This window comes from Acomys minous (assembly GCF_964271855.1).
Source record: "Acomys minous genome assembly, chromosome: 12".
In the NCBI taxonomy this organism is placed as follows: Eukaryota; Metazoa; Chordata; class Mammalia; order Rodentia; family Muridae; genus Acomys; species Acomys minous.
This window is the reverse complement of record NC_140493.1, coordinates 4,525,605-4,547,050: the sequence shown is the minus strand read 5'-3', so window position 1 is coordinate 4,547,050 and position 21,446 is coordinate 4,525,605. Positions and strand designations below refer to the sequence as shown.

The 21,446-nt window shown below is 48.4% G+C and overlaps 1 protein-coding gene and 1 pseudogene across 2 annotated transcripts; one reads left to right on the top strand and one right to left on the bottom strand.

Annotated features, from left to right (window-relative positions):
• Positions 1 to 1,424: 1,424 nt before the first annotated feature.
• Positions 1,425 to 2,718, top strand: LOC311578127 (histone H2B type 1-K-like; annotated as a pseudogene). Its single transcript has one exon. The product of its transcript is annotated as a histone H2B type 1-K-like (transcript).
• A 6,054-nt stretch (positions 2,719 to 8,772) lies between these two features.
• On the bottom strand, positions 8,773 to 11,848 carry LOC311580026 (tubulin alpha-1B chain). Its single transcript, XM_084751174.1, has 4 exons — positions 11,691 to 11,848; positions 10,332 to 10,554; positions 10,048 to 10,196; positions 8,773 to 9,931 (listed from the first exon to the last, which is right to left on the bottom strand). Exons 1-4 carry the CDS (start codon positions 11,691 to 11,693, stop codon positions 8,951 to 8,953), a joined length of 1,356 nt encoding a protein of 451 aa, XP_084607300.1. The 5' UTR covers positions 11,694 to 11,848; the 3' UTR covers positions 8,773 to 8,950.
• Between the last annotated feature and the right edge of the window lie 9,598 nt (positions 11,849 to 21,446).

Below are 21,446 nucleotides of genomic sequence, written 5' to 3'. Positions count from 1 at the left end.
TTTGAGGAGAAAGAGTACCAGGAAACTGAATGTTAAACCAAAGCTTATGCTGAGTGGCAAGAGAAGACCCCGGACACAAAATAGAATAAAGGAGTGGTATCCTCAGGTTAGGACGCCCCCACCCAGCCAATTCTGCAACTTGTGAAAAAGAAAGCTTAAACAGGGCTGGAAGGATGGCTCAGTGGTTAAGAGCACTGACTGATCTTCCACAGGTCATGAGTTCAATTCCCAGCAACCACATGGTAGCTTATAACCATCTATAATGTGATCTGATACCCTCCTCTGGCCTGCAGATATGCATGCAGGCAGAGCTCTGTATACATAATAATAAATAATAAATCTTTAAAAAAAAAAAAAGAAAAGAAAAGAAGCCGGGCGTGGTGGCGCACACCTTTAATCCCAGCACTCGGGAGGCAGAGGCAGGGGGATCGCTGTGAGTTCGAGGCCAGCCTGGTCTACAAAAGTGAGTCCAGGACAGCCTAGGATACATAGAGAAACCCTGTCTTGAAAAAAGAAAAGAAAGAAAGCTTAAACAACAAAGGGAAGCAATCCATCAAAAATTATGCAACTAGAGCCAGGCGTGGTGGCTCATGCCTTTAATCCCAGCACTCGGGAGGCAGAGGCAGGTGAGTTCGAGGCTTCCCTGGTCTACAAAGCAAGTCCAGGACAGCCAAGGCTAACACAGAGAGATCCTGTCTCGAAAAACAAAAATAAATAAATAAATAAATAAATAAGAATTATGCAATTATAATTCAAGGAAAGGGTCAGGTTCTATCCCAAATAGGCTGTATAACATGGCAATATCAGCCAATGGTTCTTTGCTTGGTTTTTGTTCTCTTTGTTTCCCCCCCCAAGACAGGGTTTCTCTGTGTAGCCTTGGCTGTCTTGGACTCGATTTGGAGACCAGGCTGGCCTCGAACTCACAGAGATCCACCTACCTTTACCTCCCTGGTGATGGGATTAAAGGGTTGTGCCACCGCGCCTGGCTTTTGGATATTTTAAATTTATTTACTTGTTTTTATTTTATGTACATTGGTATTCTGCCTGCATGTATGTCTGTGAGGGTATCAGATTCGAACTGGAATTACATATAGTTCTGAACTGTCATGTGGGTGTTGGGAGTTGACCCTGGTCCTTCTAAAGTACCACCAGTGCTCTTAACTGCTGAGCCATCTCTTTAGATCCTTTTTTTTTTTTGGTAAGTTTTTCAAGACAGAGTTTCTCTTGTCTAACTCTGACTGTCCTGAAACTTGCTCTGTAGACCAGGCTGACCTCAAACTCTGAGACCCACCTGTCTCTGCACTGCCTGGCTTACGTCACCACTGCCCAGCTTGTGCCGCCACCACCCCAATGGTTCTTTCTTGGAGTCTTGACATATACAAGAGTAAATAAAGGGGTTGCTTCCTGTGTTTAGAGACCTGAAGATGCCTGAGCCTGCCAAGTCCCCGCCTACCCCAAAGAAGGGCTCCAAGAGGGCCCACTGTGACTGAGGCGCGGAAGGAGGACGCAAAAAGCGCAAGCACAGTCCCAGGGAGAACGAACTGGTGTACGTGTATACGGTGCTGAAGCAGGTGCACCCGACATGGGCATCTCATCCAGGGCCATGGGCATCACAAACTCGTTCCTCAACGACATCTTCGAGCATAGAGCGCGCTAGGCATTGCACCTGGCACATTACAGCAAGCACTCAAACATCTCGTCTACGGAGATCCGGAAGGTCGTAGGCCTGCTGCTGCCCGGAGAGCTGGCCAAGCTCGCCCTGTCCGAGGGCACCAAGGCCGTCACCAGGTACAGCAGCGCCAAGTAATGGTGCCAAGAGGAGGAGATCTTACATTTTCTCTATCACTCACAAGTGCTGATATTGTTTCCTCTGACAAAGGAGACAATGCTAATGGGGATACTTAGCAGATTAGTGGACATATTTCACCTTTTTTTTCCCCCCCAGAGCTGAGGACCGAACCCAGGGCCTTGCGCTTGCTAGGCAAGCGCTCTACCACTGAGCTAAATCCCCAACCCCGCGGACATATTTCAAAGCTTGAAAGAACAATTGATAAGCTTCTGGCTAAAAAATGTTCACTGTTGAGCCGGGCGTGGCGGCTCACGCCTTTAATCACAGCACTGGGGAGGCAGAGGCAGGTGGATCGCTGTGAATTTGAGGCCAGCCTGGTCTACAAAGCGAGTCCTGGCAGCCAAGGCTACACAGAGAGACCCTGTCACAAAAAACAAAACAAAACAAAAATGTTCACTGTAAATATTTGTGATAAGAAAGACACACATAAGTAGAAAATTAAAATACTCGCAAAAGAAAAAAGAAAGGAAAGAAGGAAGAAAGAAAGAGGTTGTAGTCTTTTCCTCCACTGTAAAGGAAAACCACCGAGGCCAGGGGTGTGGCAGGGAGTCCCTGCATGGAGGGCAGAACAAGCCTTTCTCATGAAGCTGTGAAGGGGAAGCTTAGGTTGCCCTGGAGACCTCAAGATGCTCAGTGCTGGAGTTGTCAGAGCTGTGGGACACCTGCCAAGGAGAGCTGCAGACAGGGAGTGGAGGTGGCCTAAGGGGCGAATGTGTTGTAGTCAGCACAGCTGGAAGGCGGAGCCCTGTGCGCCCTTGGGAGTTTGCCTGCTGGATTTCTGCCTCATTTTGGTCCAGTATTTCCTCTCTCTATCCCGTTATTCTTTTTTAGGTTGATAATGTATATTCTGTTCCATTATATATTAGAAGTATGCGTTTTACATTTTTATTCTATTTGCAGAGGGTTTTAATTAAGAGATTGCTGTGAGTCTCAAAGGAGACTTTTGACTGTTTTGGGGGGGTTTTTTTGGATTTTTTTTGGGGGGGGTTGGTTTTTGGTTTTTTTGAGACAGTGTTTCTCTGTGTAGCCCTGGCTGTCCTGGACTCACTTTGTAGACCAAGGTAGCCTCGAACCCACATCAATCTGCCTGCCTCTGCCTCCCGAGTGCTGAGATTAAAGGTATGGGCCATTACCACCCGGCTGCCAGAATGTTTCTTTTTGTTTTGGTTTGGTTTGGTTTGGTGTTTGGCTTTTCGAGACTCACATCAATCTGCCTGCCTGTCTCCCAAGTGCTGGGATTAAAGGCATGTGCCATCATGCCCGGCTCAGAATGTTTGTTTTCTTTTCTTTCTTTCTTTCTTTCTTTTTTTTTTCTTCCTGAGACAGGGTTTCTCTGTGTAGTCTTGACTGTCCTAGACTCACTTTTGCAGACCAGGCTGGCCTCGAACTCACAGCGATCTGCCTGCCTCTGCCTCCCGAGTGCTGGGATTAAAGGCATAAGCCACCACGCCCGGCTCAGAATGTTTCATAGAGAGAGATCTGAGCCGGGCATGGTGGTGCTCACCTTTGACCTAAGCACTCAGGAGACAATGGAGATGGGTACCTGTGTTCGAGGACAGCCTGGTCTACAGAGTGAGTTCCATGATAGTCAGGGTTACACAGAGAAAGCCTGTCTCTCAAAGCCCCCCAAAACACAACCACCCCAAGACACGCCCCAAAAACCCCAAAACCTCAAAACCCCAGAGATCTGACACAACAGGGGAATGCAGACCCATGACTCTACAGATGGTGTGGCACAAGGCGTTGGTCCACACTCCACATCACATACCTTCACACCTTACCAGATTTTCTATTATTTTGTCAGCTCAGACTTGCATCTACAATCTAGAGCCTCTGTACTGTAACCTGGCTTTATCTTCATCTGGCCTCTGTCACTCCCTAGTGGACCTGGCAAAGCCCTTTCTAACCTCAGGACTCTGGATTGGTTGTGTCCTTTATCCCGGTTCACTTCTGATTGCCTCTAGTAGCCCAGGGTGACCGTGAACTTCTGCTCTTTCCCTCCCTTTCAGCTCAGAGTAGTGCTCCTCACTCCCTTATCTAAAGGAGCTTTTTTTTTTTTTTTTTTTTTTTTTTTTTTTTTTTTTTTGAGACAGGGTTTCTCTGTGTAAAAGCCCTGGCTGTCCTGGATTTGCTTTGTAGACCAGGCTGGCCTTGAACTCACAGCGATTCGCCTGCCTCTGCCTCCCGAGTGCTGGGATTAAAGGCGTGTGCTACCATGCCCAGGAGAAGCCTATTTTTTAATTTTGAAATCGTGTGTGTGTGTGTGTGTGTGTGTGTGTGTGTGTGTCCAGGTACATTTGTGGCACTGTGAGGTATGGAGGTGAGAGGGAAACTTCAGGAATACATTCTCTCTCCTTCCATCATGTGGGTCTTGGGGCTCACCCTCAAGCCATCAGATTTGGTCTCAAGTGCTTTTACTTGTTAATCCATTTCACCAGCCCAATAAAGTTAATTTTTTCAGGTTACCAGATTTGCCATAATTATATCTGATTTATTTACATTCATTTGTGGCCTCCCATACAGACGTCTCTTGAGAAAGAATCCTGTTTGTCTTGAACAGTGATTTCTTAGCTTTTTACCTGGTGCCCAATACATGAGGACGAACATCTGAGTTTGAGGCCATCCTGGTCTACAGAGTTCCAGGACAGTCAGGGCTACATAAAAACCCCTTTTTGGTGGGTATGGTGGCTCACACCTTTAATCCCAGCACTCGGGAGGCAGAGGCATGCGGATCTCTGAGTGTGAGGCCAGCCTGGTCAAAGTGAGTCCAGGACAGCCAGGGCTACCCAGAGAAGAAACCTTGTCTTGAAGAAACAAAGAAACGCACAAAAACCTAAACCCAAAACAAAAACAAAAACCCTTTCTCAGGGGGAAAAAAAAGTTCCACTAAGTAATGGACAAACTTCCCTATGCTGGTCTCAAACTCTTTTTCCAGAGCTGAGGACTAAACCCAGGGCTCTGAGCTTGCTACAAACACTTTATACCACTGAGCTAAATCCCCAACCCCTGGTTTCAAACTCTTTATCCTGTCTCAGCAGATTAAATGCTTAGAATCATAAGCATGCACCACAGCCTTTTCCTTCCTTCCTTTCCTTCCTTCCTTTCTTTCCTTCCTTCCTTCTTTCTTTCTTTCTTTCTTTCTTTCTTTCCTTTTTAAGACGGCATTTCTCTGTCTCTAGCTTTGCCTGCCCTGGACTCCCTTTATAGACCAGGCTGACCTTGAACTCACAGAGATCCACCTGCCTCTGCCTCTCAAAGTGCTGGAATTAAAGACATGTGCCACTATGAAGCAGTAAGTTTATCTTCCTTAAACTCTTTTTTGGGAGGAGGAGTTGTTTTTTTGTTTTTTTGTTTTTTGAGACAGGGTTTCTCTGTGTAGCCTTGGCTGTCCTAGGCTCACTTTGTAGACCAGGATGGCCTCAAACTCACAGCCATCTGCCTGCCTCTGCCTCCCGAGTGTTGGGATTAAAGGCCTTACTTAAACTCTTGGAACACAATGAACTGCAGCATCCAGCAAGCTGTCAGTTGGGAGTGGCTTATGTGGGTGGCAGAGGAAGCTAGTGTTAGCAACATAATGACATTAGTAGCAGCTACAAGATACCCAGTGATTATTACTTTGTATCAGTATTGAGTTTAGGTTATTGTGGCAACATTCTCTCTCTTAGTTTTCCTGGACCTTAAGGCCATACTTTTACAATTGTCCTGAAGTAGGGGTGGATGTTGAGACTCACCTCAAGAAACTTCTTGGGTGTGGGGTTTGCCTGTGGCTGTCTGAATCAGAGTGACCTAACATGAGGCACAGCTTCCTCCAGTAATTGTCAGAACAAAAAATTGGCAAGCCTTTAAATGCTAGGGATGCCCTGTCGGTCACTTCCTGTTTGTTGCTTTTTTTTTTTTTTTTAAGCCTTACCTCCAAGGTGATGGCAAGGGCAGACAGAGTTCACATGGCTCAGCTTGGCTCGCCTGGACAGAGAATTCCTTGTCGGTGCTGCCATCTGCAGGCCATTACGGGATTTGCTAGGTGTTTTATGGCATTGGGAGGGGTAAGTTCCGTCTCAGGCTAAAATGTTCTTCCTGCCTCCCTTTTACTCTGTCTACCATGGATCACAGCATGGATCCCTTCCCCGTTGGGCTGAAAAATCCATAGTCCCTCTGATCTTCTAACACAAAGCTGTGGTATCATTTTCTTCCTTCCTTCCTTTCTTTTTTTTTTTTTTTTGGTTTTTTGAGACAGGGTCTCTCTGTGTAGCCTTGGCTGCTCTGGACTCACTTTGTAGGCCAGGCTGGCCTCGAACTCACAGCGATCCGCCTGCCTCTGCCTCCCAAATGCTGGGATTAAAGGCGTGCGCCACCACGCCCGGCTCTTTCTTTCTTTTTTTGGTTTTTCGAGACAGGTTTCTCTGTGTAAAAGCCCTGGCTGTCCTGGACTCACTTTGTAGACTCAGTTCAACTCCCAGAGATCCGCCTGCCTCTGCCTTCCAAGTGCTGGGATTAATAGGCGTGCGCCACAACGCCGGACTTCATTTCCTTTCTTTCTTGCCAATTAAATCTGTCATCTGTAAGATGAGAAACTAACTGGAATCCTATTTTACTAGTGGCCTCAAGGAAGTGAAGAACACTCCACTCCGGACACACTTTAGCACTGTGGGGTTTTTGCCATTGTTTGTTTTTTGTTTTGCTTCGTTTTGGCAAATGTAAAGGCTAATGAGATACCAAGTTTGACCACCTAAGTTTGATCCCCAGAATCCACGTGATGGAAGGAGGGAACCAGCTCTTGCTTCTACAATTAATTACAGGGCCTAACAGGGTCGGTCTCTACCTGTTAATTCCTATGAGCAAGGCATAATGGAACTGCAGTGCAAAAGAATAAATGGTCCCAAGGTAATAGGGGCATCACAACGGAACAAGAGTTCGATCTCTGTGATCCCCAGGGACAGGCCTTTGGGACTCACCTTTTCCAGAAGTGGCTAAAGAGGACGGTGGCTATAAGGAGAAGGTGTGAGCTTTATAACATTTACAGTGTCTAAGAGATGGCCATGGACTGTTAGACTTGCCTGTCAATGCTAGCGTTTGCGAAGCTGAGGCAGGAGGACGGCCATAAGCTGAGGCAGGTCAGCCTGGGATACATAAAAGCTGGCTTGGTAGCACACACCTTTAATCCCAGACTACAATAAGTAATATACTAAAGGGCAGAGGCGGCGTGGGTGGTTCACTCCCACACAGGAGGCAGAGGCAGGCGGATCTCTGTGAATTCAAGGCCAGACTGATTTACAGAGCTGGACACCCAGAGCTACCCAGACAAACCCTGTCTCAAAACACAAACAAGACCCCTACCCCCCCCCCCACAAACAAAACTGGCCTAAGAGGGAAATAATCATGATTTAATAATCTTGGAACCTCCTGTGGGCCACAGGCTTTCCCAGGCACTGCACCTTGAACAACTAGTGCCCTGCCTTCAGCTCCTGAGTGGTGAGATCATCGGCCACCATGTCAGGTTGACTGCAATGCTAGGGACCAACTCAGGCCTTTCACGTAAGCTGGCCAAACATTCTACCAAACTGAGCTACAAAGACAGCCCCTTGGATTCTTGAATGTGTTGTTTTGAGACAGGATCTGTGTAGTCCTGGAACTCACAATGTAGAAGGCTGCCTTGAACTCAGAGATTCAAGCTGCCTCTTGCATGCTGGGAATAAAGGTGTGTGCCACCACATCTGGTATAATCTCCCTGGTAAAAAGATGGTTTGTCGGTGTGGTGTGGTGTGTGTGTGTGTGTGTGTTTACAAAAATGTAAGCATATGTGTAGAGGCCAGAGGTCAACCTCGGTGTTTTTCAGTTGTCCACCTTGTTTTAGTTTCTTAGATTTTAATTCTTATTGTATGTTATGTGGGTAATGTGAGTGCAGGAGCCAGAAGTCAGAGGGGTGCTTGGGTGAATTTGGCTCCTCTGAAAGAACTGTACTCTCCCAAGTGTTGAGCCCTCTCTAGCCTTGTTGTTTTAGAATCTCCGTGGAATGTGGGGCTTGACTAGGTTAGACTTGCAGGTTATCAAGCACAAGGCCTCCTTCTGCCTTCTGAGCCCCAGAATTATAAGCATGTCCCACCATCCCTAGTTGGTATGGGGTTGTCTTGGTTTCTTTTCTTGGGATTTGGTCCTCTGTAGCTCAGGCTGGGCTTGTGCTCCTGACCCTCCGCCTTTCGTTTCTGTCCAGAGGTTTGTGACTTTAATCCCACACTTGGGAGACACAAGTAGCCCTGGGCTACATATTGAGTGGGTAAGACCAGCAGGAGTAACTAAGACAATCTCAAAACAAGAAAAAACAAAACAGAAGGTATGGCAGTGGTATACCGAGGCCGTCTATTCATCTCAAGTACCAAATGTGTAACTTGAGACCTTCTAACCACTTCCTGTAATACAATAATATTTACTACATATACAGTGTTCTGCCTCCACATACACCTGTTACATCAGAAGAGGGTACTAGATCTCATTACAGATGGTTGTGAGCCATGTGGTTGCTGGGAGTTGAACTCAGGACCCCGGGAAGAACAGTCAGTGCTCTTAACCTTGGAGCCATCTCTTCAGCCCTAGACTATGTGTTCTTCCTTCAGCTCTTTACTAGGAGGGAATGGCCACTGTTAAATCCCCTCTAACCTTAATCGTGGAAATGGGGCCTTCAGCACCACCCTCAGTCCTTTGTAACCCTGGCTGGCCAGGAACTCCTGTTTTCACACCCCAAAGTGTAGGTATTAGAGGTGTGCACTACAGCCAGCATCCAGCAAATGCTCTATAACTGTAGGGTCTTTCTCAACCTAGTGCTGCCTGAGCACACAGGCTGTACTGGATCATACCTGTTACTTCCCAGGGCACGAACCAGAGGATCAAGTCTAAGCTAGTCGGGGATACTGGAGACTTAGCACAAATAGCACAAGCACACAGAAACTTTTTTCCGTAAAGCTTTTTACTTTGAGACATGGAAAAACACCTTACAGGCACACATGGAGAAAACATGATCATAGGATGAAGATAACACAATAGCATTGATGCCTGTCAGCTTAACATTGAAGCTGAAATCTGACATGATACAGGGGCTCCAAAAATAGATTAATATTCCTCTCCTTCCTCCTCCCCCTCTCCTTCAACAGAATCCACACCAACCTCCTCATAATCCTTCTCCAGGGCAGCCATGTCCTCTCGGGCCTCAGAGAACTCTCCCTCCTCCATGCCCTCACCCACATACCAGTGCACAAAGGCACGCTTGGCATACATCAGATCAAACTTGTGATCTAGGCGAGCCCAGGCCTCAGCAATGGCTGTGGTGTTGCTCAGCATGCACACAGCCCTCTGGACCTTGGCCAGGTCTCCACCAGGCACCACAGTGGGCGGCTGGTAATTAATGCCAACCTTGAAGCCAGTGGGGCACCAGTCCACAAACTGGATACTACGCTTGGTCTTGATGGTGGCAATAGCAGCATTGACATCTTTGGGAACCACATCACCTCGGTACAGCAGGCAGCAAGCCATGTATTTACCATGGCGAGGGTCACATTTCACCATCTGGTTGGCTGGCTCAAAGCAGGCATTGGTGATCTCTGCTACAGAAAGCTGCTCATGGTAGGCTTTCTCAGCAGAGATGACAGGGGCATATGTGGCCAGAGGGAAGTGGATGCGAGGGTAGGGCACCAGGTTGGTCTGGAATTCTGTCAGGTCAACATTCAGGGCCCCATCAAATCTGAGGGAAGCAGTGATGGATGACACAATCTGGCTAATAAGGCGGTTAAGGTTAGTGTAGGTTGGGCGCTCAATGTCGAGGTTTCTACGACAGATGTCATAGATAGCCTCATTGTCTACCATGAAGGCACAATCTGAGTGCTCCAGGGTGGTGTGGGTGGTAAGGATGGAATTGTAGGGCTCAACCACAGCGGTGGAAACCTGGGGGGCGGGGTAAATGGAGAACTCCAGCTTGGACTTCTTTCCATAGTCAACAGACAGCCGCTCCATGAGCAGGGAGGTGAAGCCAGAGCCAGTTCCCCCGCCAAAGCTGTGGAAAACCAAGAAGCCCTGAAGACCCGTGCACTGGTCAGCCTATAGGGAAATAGAGAGAGAAGGAAATGTAATGTTTTGCTGGCAGGGCACACACTCCTAGCTAGGCACCAGAACCCCCTCACTGCATTTTAAATGTATCCACATAAGGCACTTACCAGCTTGCGAATCCTGTCCAAGACAAGGTCAATGATCTCCTTGCCAATGGTGTAGTGGCCACGGGCATAGTTATTGGCAGCATCTTCCTTGCCTGTGATGAGCTGCTCAGGGTGGAAGAGCTGGCGGTAGGTACCAGTGCGAACCTCATCTGCCAAAGGAGAAGAAATCAGCCGTCCACCACCAACCAGCCACACAGCTCACTGCCCCTCCTGTGTCTGAAGAGATCCTGAATATGTGAGGAGGAAGGAATCCCTCGGGGAAGGGAAGCTCCGGGTCAGCTTACCTATAACTGTGGGTTCCAGGTCTACGAACACCGCCCGGGGCACGTGCTTGCCAGCGCCTGTCTCACTGAAGAAGGTGTTGAAGGAGTCATCTCCCCCTCCGATGGTCTTGTCACTCGGCATCTGGCCATCAGGCTGGATGCCATGTTCCAGGCAGTAGAGCTCCCAGCAGGCATTGCCGATCTGGACGCCAGCCTGGCCAACGTGGATGGAGATGCACTCACGCTGTGGGAAGAGAGGGGGGGGGGAAATCTATTAGCAATGTTGCATGGAGCTGGGGTTCTCATTGGCAAGCCATGACAAATGGTTAATTTGGGCATTTTCCACACCTAGTAGTCCTCGTCACAGCTTCCGCTTTTTGAAAACCAAGACACAAAGGTCTTTCATCTACCCTGAGTTCTACTTTTGCTTTGGAATTCTGGACGATTCTAGACACAGGAAGCACATGGCTGGAGCACTGAGGGGGACATGCCTAGATGCAGGCGATCTCCGCCAAATGTGGTAAAGGAGCAATTTTGAGAGTGTGCACCCTGATCGGCTTGGGAGGCTGTTGGGTTTCACTTCCTCTATTTGTATGTATCACAGAGCTCAGTTCCACATCTGTCCTGTCGCAGCAAGGGATTATCAACCGCCCGGATCCGATTACTGTCCCCTCAAAATCCTTCCATGTCACCATCTGGTCCCATACAAATTCCTAACTGGAGGCAGTTGGACTCCATGGTGTCGGGAAGTTACGATTTGTGGAAGGTAGTTGAGGAAATCTTCCCCATAATTCCTTTCATTAAAATAAAAAGAAAGGCCGTGGCTGAGGTTGTAGCTCGGTAGCAGAGAGCTGGCTTAGGATCCGAGAGATCCTAGGTTTGATCCTCAGCCCGCCCCCCCCCCCCCAAAACACAGGTCCAACTGGAGACACACCCTAAATGTATTTAACCCGCAGTGGCTGAGCGCGCACGCGCACTGCAGAAGCCGTTCCCGCCGCTCTCAGGCGGGAATGTAACGGTCGCGCATGCGTCTTTGTCTCTGGCGCCTTCCCGCCCCCGCCTTTTCGCGCTAAAGAGGAAGTGAGGGCGGGGAAAGGCTGCGCGCGCCCGAAATGCAGAAAGCCCGAAATGCAGAAGGATGGGGGAAGGGCCCACGCGGCAAAGACTGCGGTCTGGAAGCGCCATGCTGTATGTCCTATGCAAGAATACGGATGGTTGGAGAGCGAGCCCAGGGGGACCCCTTCTGCCCACAGATCCCTGAAGTCCCCAAGCAGCCCAGGCCCCAAAGCTTCCCCGCCCGCTCACCGGGACCCCCAACCCCCAGCGTATCCCCCATGCATCACCATCCCGCAGTCCCTCCATATACACCGACCCACTCACCATGGTAGCTATGGGTTAGAAGGCGAGGGTGACAGAAGCAGACACCGGGTCCCGGTTACCGTTCCCGACAGCTAAGAGTCGAGGTAAGTAACGCAATGAGGCGGAGGCGGCGGCGCAGGAGCCTCTTAAGTAGCAGCTGGGGCGGGGCGGCCGCGGCCGGGTGGTCACGGTCCCTCCCCTAGCCAGCCGCGGCCATTGGGCGCCCGGCCTGACCGCCGCAGAGGCGGGCTCGGCTCGGTGCCCCCTCCCTGCGCGGGCCCGCAGGGCGGAGCCCCCGCCCGGGCGCGCGCCGGTGCTGCAGACTGGGGCGCGCCGCTGCAATGCGGGGAGGGGAACGGGCTCTGCCGCAGACGGACGGATGTGGCTGGGAACCAGGGGAGTCTCGTTCCATGTGGGCGAACCCTGGGACTTGGGAGGTCCGCAGTTTTAAACGTGAAGCGTCTTAGAATGCAGAAACTTGTGGCCCGGATAGCTCAGCTGGTTATATTCACGTGGCCACACTTGATGAGTGAGTTTTGCCTTTCTCCTTGCTTCCTTTAAAGGCTGTGCGTTGCGTACTTACCTGCTAATGTGAAAACCTTTATAAAGGCGAGGGTACCAAGGGTACCACGTGTTGGAAGCACGGAATGTTGAGCTTGTTAAAACGAGGGCAGTCTAGGCCCCATCTCTAGCCTTAAGCTACCAGCTTGATGGAAGAACCGTAAGTAGGGGTTTTCACACGATTTAAAAAATATTTGAAATGAGGAGAACTGGAAGGGAAATGTTTCACTGAGGAATATTTGAGAGCAGGGATTTCTTGCGCTATGTAAGTTTTCTAAAAAGGGTTTCTTGGCGCTCTGCTGCGTGCTATGATGACCAGATGATTATAATAAATAAATTACCCCCGGATTTATCCCAGGACCATAAACTGCTATTCATAAGGTAATTAGGGCTAAGGATAAAGGCTTTAAAGTTGCCCTCACTGAAACATTGCAATTACTAAACTATTCAAAATGTCCTCCTGGCAGTGGCAGCAGGAAACACTGATCCTTTGCAGCTGTGCAGCCTGAGGACTCCCCCTTTCAGAGCCTCCAGCGCCTCTTAGTCAGGTGCCCTGGGACTCTTGACGTAGTCCAGCTGAACAGAATTCCAAGAGTAAAAGGAATGCCTTAGCCAGTTAATTAGGAGAAAGAGCAGACACTTGAGAGTGAGGCGCCTGGTGTTAGAGGACATCCAGGAAGCTTCCGTGGCACAGTGTAGGTATTTGGGGGCTTTGGGAGATACATTGTTTCAAAGAGGTAATCTGAACTGAGAAAATAGCTCAGTTAGGACCTGAGTGTGATTCCCCAGGACCGAAGGGGGGGAGGGGGACCCCCAGTCATGGCGGCTTGTGCTTGTATTGCTAGTTCTGCAGTCAGTCAGACCCCCGAGGCTTAGTGGCTAGCCAGAATAGCCTTTCTGGGCTAGTTCCAGGTCAGTGAAACCAGGTCAGTATAAAAAACAAAGAAACAAGAGAAAACAAAAACACATCCACACATCAATTGGTAAATGTGATAAATTTAAAACAACCCCCCTTCCAGCACTTGGGAGGCAGAGGCAGGTGGATCGCTGTGAGTTCGAGGCCAGCCTAGTCTACAAAGTGAGTCCAGGATGGCCAAGGCTACATAGAGAAACCCTGTCTCGAAAAACAAAACAAACAAACAAAAATTAAAACAACCCCCCCTAAAAGCTGATCTCTGGCCTTCACAATGCATGCTCATACACACGTATACACATGTGTGAATACACTAACATAAATAAAAGATGTGATTTGTAAGAAAAGTGGAAGGAGAGGAAAACAGGATCTCATTTCCTTGTCAAAAGAAGATTGTTTGGCCAGCACTTAGGAGGCAGAAGACAGGTGGATCTCTGAGTTCAGGGGCAGCTAGGGCTACACAGAAAATCCCTGTCCTGAAAAACAAAAACAAGGGGCTGGAGAGATGGCTCAGTGGTTAAGAGTACTGACTGTGCTTCCAGAGGTCCTGAGTTCAGTTCCCAGCAACCACATGGTGGCTCACAACCATCTGTAATGTGATCTGACACTCTCTTCTGGTCTGCAGGTGTACATGCAGATAGAGCAGTGTATACATAATAAATAAATAAATCTCTCTCTCTCTTTTTTTTTTTAAAGAAAAACAAAACAAAAAAGAATACTTGGTTTGGTTTTGAGACACACTGTCTCATGTAATCCAGGCTACCTCAAGTTCATATAGAGGTCAGCTTTTAATTCCTCCTGATCCTCTACTTCCCAAATGCTAGGATTACAGATACCTACCCCCCCCCCTTGTTTAGCTTATAGAATTTTTGATGATATGGTAACTATAAGAACCCAAATCAGCAGGCGTGGTGGCGCACTCCTTTAACCCAGCACTCCAGAGGCAGAGGCAGAGGCAGGCAGATTGATGTGGGTTTGAGGTCAGCCTGGTCTACAAAGAGAGTCCAGGACAGCCAAGGCTACACAGAGAAACCATCTGGGGTTGGGGGGAAAAGAAGAACCCAAATCAAATAGATTTTTAAAAACACACCTACACAATCATACATTAAAACTGCCTGGTCTGGAGAGTTACCTCAGTGGCTAAAAGCACTGTTGCTCTTGCAGAGGACCCAGGGTCCGTTCCCAGCGTCCACACAGTAGCTCATAACTATCTAATATACCTCTAATTCCAGGAGATCTGTTGCCCTCTGACCTCTAAGAGCATCAGGCATGCATGTGGCGCACAAACACACACACAGGCAAAACTTACAGATAAGTAATCACCTGGCAATGGCAGTTTTGCCCCGCCCCCTCCCCTGCAAAAGCCTTCTCTTTGTCAGGAAGGAGGAGCATGTCGGTTGATGCCACGAAAGTCACTTAGGCACAGCACCATGATGCTCTGGTGAAACAGAAGAGATGGTAAGAGGGTGGCCTGGGGAGCAGCACCTCCCTCATCTGTTTGGTCTGAGTCATCCCTGATGGAAGGAAGGCGAGGTCTCATCCTTGGAGGCCTGTCTCACCCAGCTATAGTGGTACACACTTTCTCCCCCTTGAGACAGGGTCTCACTATGGCTGTCTTGGAACTCACTCTACAGCCTCTGCCTCCCAAGTGCTGGGATCAAAGGCGTGCGCTACCACCACCCTGCTTGGTATAAATGTTTAATCTCCGTTTCTTTTTGTTTGTTTGTTTGTTTTTTGTTTTTTGTTTTTCGAGACAGGGTTTCTCTATGTATCCTAGGCTGTCTTGGACTCACTTTTGTAGACCAGGCTGGCCTCGAACTCACAGCGATCCACCTGCCTCTGCCTCCCGAGTGCTGGGATTAAAGGCATGCGCCACCACGTCCGGCTTTTAATCTCTGTTTCTTAGAAGGCTGAGGCGGGAAGATAAGTTTGGACCAGTCTAGGCAGTGTAGTGAGTTTCTGTTTCTCAAAATAGATGGTGTGTGTGTGTGCAAGTGCTCGCAGTGGGTCCTTTACAGGCGCTATCACTAACAGGGAGGGAACACATCAGAAACCCTCTGTGTAGCCTTGGCTGTCCTGAACTCACTATGTAGACCAGGCTGGCCTCGAACTCACAGCGATCCACCTGCCCATGCCTCCTGAGTGCTGGAATTAAAGGTGTGCGCCACCACGCCCAGCTGAGATGACTTTATTTGTTTGTTTATTTATTTTTATGAGTGCTTTATTTGCCGAAGAAGGCATCAGATCACATCCTAGATGGTTGTGAGCCACCATGTGGTTGCTGGGAATTGAACTCAGGACCTCCGGAAGAGCGTGCGGTGCTCTCAACCACTGAGCCATCTCTCCAGCCCCATGACTCCTTTTTTAAGTCCCAGTGGTCAAAACCAGACCCAGTTCAGGAGGCTGGGAAGGGCAAGCGCTGGGAAAGGAAGACCTTGCCCTGGTTTATCCCCTGGGAATGAGCACTGACCACCTTTCTCTCACCTGGAACGCAGGCAAAGAAAGAGGGATTTGAGGAAGCTTACTATGGCTTAGATTGCAAGTGTCCTCCAGACGGCCACTGAGTGAAGCCAGCTGCTAGCACCACTGGGCAGAGATAGAACGTTTAGGAGGTAGGACCTAGTGGACGGAACTCGGCCAGTGGGGCCAGGTCTTTGAAGTAGATAGCAGGAGGTGGGCCCTTGTCTTCCTGCCTTTCACTTCCTGGCCGCCATGAGCTCCTTCTGCTGGGCACAGTGGCCGCGGGTCAGCTGGAGCAGCTGTATCACCGGAAGTGTCCCCTGCTATAGGGGAAGTCCCGCAAAGGCCGTATCCCTGGAGTTCCCCCACACAAACACACCACTCTAAATAAAGGTTTAGAAAATATAAAATTCACGCTGGGCAGTGGTGGCCGCACGCCTTTAATCCCAGCACTCGGGAGGCAGAGGCAGGCGGATCGCTGTGAGTTCGAGGCCAGCCTGCTCTACAAAGCGAGTCCAGGACAGCCAAGGCTAACACAGAGAAACCCTGTCTCAAAAAGCCAAAAAAAAAAAAAAAAAAAAAAAAAAAAAAAAGTAGCCCTGGTTATCTTGGAACTCACTATGTAGACCAGGTTGCTCTTGACCCCATAGAGACTCACCTGTTTCTGCCTCCCAAATGCTGAGATTAGAGATTAAAGGTATCTCATCCAGCTGGCCGTGGTGGCACACGCCTTTAATCCCAGCGCTCGGGAGGGAGAGCAGGTGGATCTCTGTTAGTTGGAGGCTAGCCTGGGCTACAAAGTGAGTCCAGGACAGCCAGGGCTGTTATACAGAGAAATCCTGTCTCAAAAAAAAGGAGGTGGGCACAAGGGTGTCTGACTTGGTATGGTGGCCTGAGACTATGCAAAACAAAAACGAAGTAAATTCAAAAATAAAAGAAAGTACAAATATAATATATATAATATAATAAATGTTTATAAAAAGAAAAACTCTATTATTTCTCTTGGTCTCTTAGCTGCATTCACTTGGGAGGTCCAGAGTGATAGGTCTCAAGGCTTTTGTTTCCTGTTGGATGAGACACAGCGGTTCTTTCCCACAGGACCTTTCCCTCCGCCTGGTCTTCTATCCACTGGTAATCTAGCTGGGGCTTCTCGGCAGAGTGGCTTTCTTTTAAAGGAGTGAAAACAAAGCTGCCAGGCTTCTTAAGGGCTTGACCTGGATCTGGTGCGCATTCTCCTCAGCTGCAGGCTGACAGTCAGGCGCAGCGGCCTTGTAAGTGTTGCTTCTGCTACAAGACAGGGAGTGGCTCACAAAGCTGAAGGCTCAGAGCTGTGTCCTTGTCCTAAGGTTCCTGAGAGTGTAGCCTTTGAAGACAGACCACCCGCCCATCCACCCCTCCACCAACCCCCCCCCCCCCCACACACACACATGAGATCAGACGAGGGCAATGCTACACTCAGGTGCAGGAGTAATGATTAACAACAAAAGATCAGATTAGCAGTTTATCAGCTGCCTTTCAGGACTGTAGGGGAGACAGGGATGGACAGGGCCTCTCCTGACCAGGACTGTTTCTTTTTTTCTTTTCTTTCTTCTTTCCTTTTTGGTTTTTGAGACAGGCTTTCTCAGTGTAGCCTTGAATGCCCTGGGCTCACTTTGTAGAACTCACAGCGATCGGCCTGCCTCTGCCTCCCAAATGCTGGGATTAAAGCCTGTGCCTCCACCACCGCCCAGCCTGACCAGGATTCTTAATTCTGTATACATCTTTCTTCCTACCCCAGGTCGTCTCTGCTTAAAGCTGAGCTTGTGTCCATACCCTGGAGATGAACTCGGAGCTACTGGGCTCCCTTTGTGCGTTCCTTCTCCCTGAGAGTGATAAAACCTTCCTTCCAGTTGATTCCAGCACTCACTTGGGAGGCAGAGGCAGAGGCAGGCAGACCTCTGCGAGTTCGAGGCCAGCCTGGTATACAAAGTGAGTTCCAGGACAGGCAGGGCTACACAGAGACACCTTGTCTCGATCGAACCAAGCAAAAAGCCCGCCTTTCCCTGCTTTACAGCGGTATTCACCACTTCAGTTGTAACCTGGGGAGAGTGACCACGCCTGACTCCTCAGGGCATCCCCCCCACCCCCAGCTGAGGCTCACACAGCTCGAGTCAGCAGTTACAAATAACCCTAAATGAGTTACTAGTAACAGTAACAAGGAAATGAGTGGGAAAGACTGAACGGTCTCACATAGAGGTCAGGATCACTGTTGTTATAGGGATTTCTTATTTTCCTTCTACTTCCGCCAAAAATCACTGTCATTTGATGACATTGATGAAGCAGAGAAACAAGTTGTTTGTACCCATGGGCTCTAGAGACTGCTGCTTTTTTTTTTTTTTAAAGGATTTATTATGTATACAGTGCTCTGCCTGCATGTACACCTGCACACCAGCACCAGGACACCAGATCTCATTACAGATGGTTGTGAGCCACCATGTGGTTGCTGGGAATTGAACTCGGGACCTCTGGAAGAGCGGCCAGTGCTCTTAATCTCTGCGCCATCTCTCCAGCCCTAGAGACTGATTCTTAATAAATCCCCTAGCTTGGCGCAGTTCAGCATTACCCTGCTGTTCCAGGTCAGTAAGGATGTGGTGCTTCTGCGCTGCCACCTGTCACTTGCCCTGAGATACTGTCTTTGAAGGCCAATTTGCTCTGGTCTTGTGAACTATTTGAGTATCTGCTGTATGTCTTATCAGGCTTGTTTTTCGGTTCTTTTGAGCAAATAAGAGTTCATTTGAAACCAGGCGGTGGTGGCGCCCACCTTTAATCCCAGCACTGAGGAGGCAAAGGCAGGCGGATCTCTGTAAGTTCGAGGCCGGCCTGGTCTACAAAGTGAGTTCAAGACAGCCAAGGCTACACAGAGAAACCCTGTCTCAAAAAAACAAAAAACAAACAAATAAGCAGAGTTCATTTGAATGATCTAGGCATCTGCTAAGGTGTCAGGAAGCTTGGATTCTGTAATTTTCTGTAGAAAGTGTAAGGAGGGCTGGGCATGGTGGCGCACACCTTTAATCCCAGCACTCAGGAGGCAGAGGCAGGTGGATTGCTGTTGAGTTCAAGGCCAGCCTGGTCTACAAAGTGAGTCTAGGACAGCCAAGACTACACAGAGAAACCCTGTTTCAAAAAACCAAAAAGAAAAAAAAAAAAAGAAGAAAGAAAGTGTGAGGAGGGAAAACAAGGTGCACACGCAGAGGCAAGGCCACTGGGTAGCTACCTGGTGTCATTTTCCAGCCTGCACTGCTGTGGTCTCGGGGACTGAAGAGCCCTTTGTGTTTACTGTTTCATGTATATGGATGCATTGTCTGCATGTACATTGTCTGCACATGGTCATCTGATCCGTAACTGTAGAGTTGTAGATGGTTGTGAGCCACCATGTGGGTGCTGGGAATTGAACTCAGGTCCTCTGAAAGAGCTGCCAGTGCTCTTACCCACTAAGCCATCTTTCCAGCCCCGTAAGTGTTTATTTTTTAAAAAGGACTTCTGTGAGTTCAAGGCTAGCCTAGTCTACAAAGTCCATGACAGCCAAGGCTACACAGAGAAACCCTGTCTCAGAAAAAAACATAAAACAAAGCCAGGCGTGGTGGCGCACGCCTTTGATCCCAGCACTCGGGAGGCAGAGGCAGGCGGATCGCTGTGAGTTCGAGGCCAGCCTGGTCTACAAAGTGAGTCCAGGACGGCCAAGGCTACACAGAGAGACCCTGTCTCGGAAAAAAAAAAAAAACATCAAACAAACAAACAAACAAAAGGTCTGAAATTTTGATTTTTTTATTTTTTGGTTTTTTGAGACAGGGTTTCTCTGTGTAGCCTTGGTCACTTTGTAGACCAGGCTGGCCTCTAACTCACAGTGATCTGTCTGCCTCTGCCTCCCATAGGCTGGGATTAAAGGTGTGTGCCACCATGTCTGATCAAAAGTACTTAATAAAAAATTTTTAATTTATTTATTTTATATACAATGTTGTGTCTGCATGTACTCCTGCAGGCCAGAAAAGGGCACCAGATCACATTATAGATGGTTGTGAGCCACCATATGGTTGCTGGGAATTGAACTCAGGACCTCTGGAAGAGCAGTCAGTGCTCTTACCCTCTGAGCCATCTCTCCAGCCCAAAAGTACTTAATTTTGTTTAAAAATATGTGTGCTGGGAACCGAACTTGGGTCCTTGCTGTTGGTCACTGAGCCACCTCTCCGGCTACTTCTGTGATGATTTCTGTAAGAGTACATACACTCTGAGTCAGAAGTCAGGTGGTACATACCTATAATCTCAGGGGGTACTACGGGCCTGCTGTGAGTTGAAGCCAGTCTGAAAAAGTGCACTCTGAATTAATGCAATTGTTTTATGTCATTTTATGTAGTGGACTGTTAGTCTCTGTGTATAATTGTACTGTGAAATTTGAAATTCTGATGACTAGCAACAGTCCCATTAGGGATTTGTATAAGAATCTGTGGGCTGGAGAGATGGCTCAGAGGTTAAGGGTACTGGCTGCTCTTCCAGAGGTCCTGAGTTCAATTCCCAGCAACTACATGGTGGCTCACAACCATCTATGATGTGATCTGGTGCCCTCTTCTGGGGGGTCTGTAGATGTACATGGAGGCAGAGCACTGTATACATAATAATAAATAAATAAATCTTAAAGAAAAAAAAAAGAATTTGCCCCATTTCTAGGTTGTATGAACTACAACATTTTATATATATATATATATATATATATATATATATATATATGGTACATGTAAGTTGGCTAGCCTCCACTCTGAGCCACCCCACACCCCTTACTGTTGTAGCTAAGGACCAAATATCAGCACACAGTCACGTAAATGAAATAGATCTTTTAAAAAGTTGTTTTGTAGGCCAGGCATGGTGGTGCACACACACCTTTAATCCCAGCACTCAGGAAGTAGAGGCAGGTGGACCGGTGTGAGTTTGAGGCCAACCTGGTCTACAGAGTGAGCCCAGGACAGCCAGGGCTACACAGAGAAACCCTGTCTCAGAAACAAACAAACAAACAAAAAAGTTGTTTTGTAAGCAGGCATGGTGGCCCATGCCTTTAGTCCCAGCGGGAGGCAGAGTAGGCAGAGTAGTATATTTCTATGAGTTCAAGGCCAGCCTTTTACCTACAAATCGAGTTCCAGGACAGCCAGAACTGTTACTCAGAGAAACCCTGCCTTGGGGGGGGGGGGAACAACCTCTTTTGTTTCCTATTAGAGACCATTAACTGACATTCCAGAAAAAAAGCCACACCCGGACATTTGCCTAGAATGTGTGAGGCCCTGATTCAGTTTGCAGCACATCCACAAAAAACCCCAAACAAAGCCGGGCATGGTGGTGCACGCCTTTAATCCCAGCACTCCGGAGGCAGAGGCAGGTGGAGTGCTGTGAGTTTGAGGCCAGCCTGGTGTACAGATTCCAGGACAGCCAAGGCTACACAGAGAGACCCTGTCTCCAAAAACCAAATCAAACCAAAACTTCAATGAAACTGTTATCCTATTGGAACATGGTATTCGAGGTAACCTGACTATTCCTTGGCAGTGGTTGCTCAGAGTAAATTATCTTTTATTCCCTTTGAGGTTGGAGCTCTGGTGTGTGTGTGTGTGTGTGTGTGTCTGTGTACACAACAGTGATGTAAACCTAAAATGTTATGCTCTGTGTCTAAAGCAATTATGCTTTTCTTTCTTTTTCTTTGTTTGTTTTCGTTTTTTCCAGATGCCCTAGCTGTCCTAGAACTCACTGTGTAGACCAGGCTGACTTCAAACCTAGAGATCTACCTGCCTCTGCCTCCTGAGTGCTGGGATTAAAGGTGTACACCA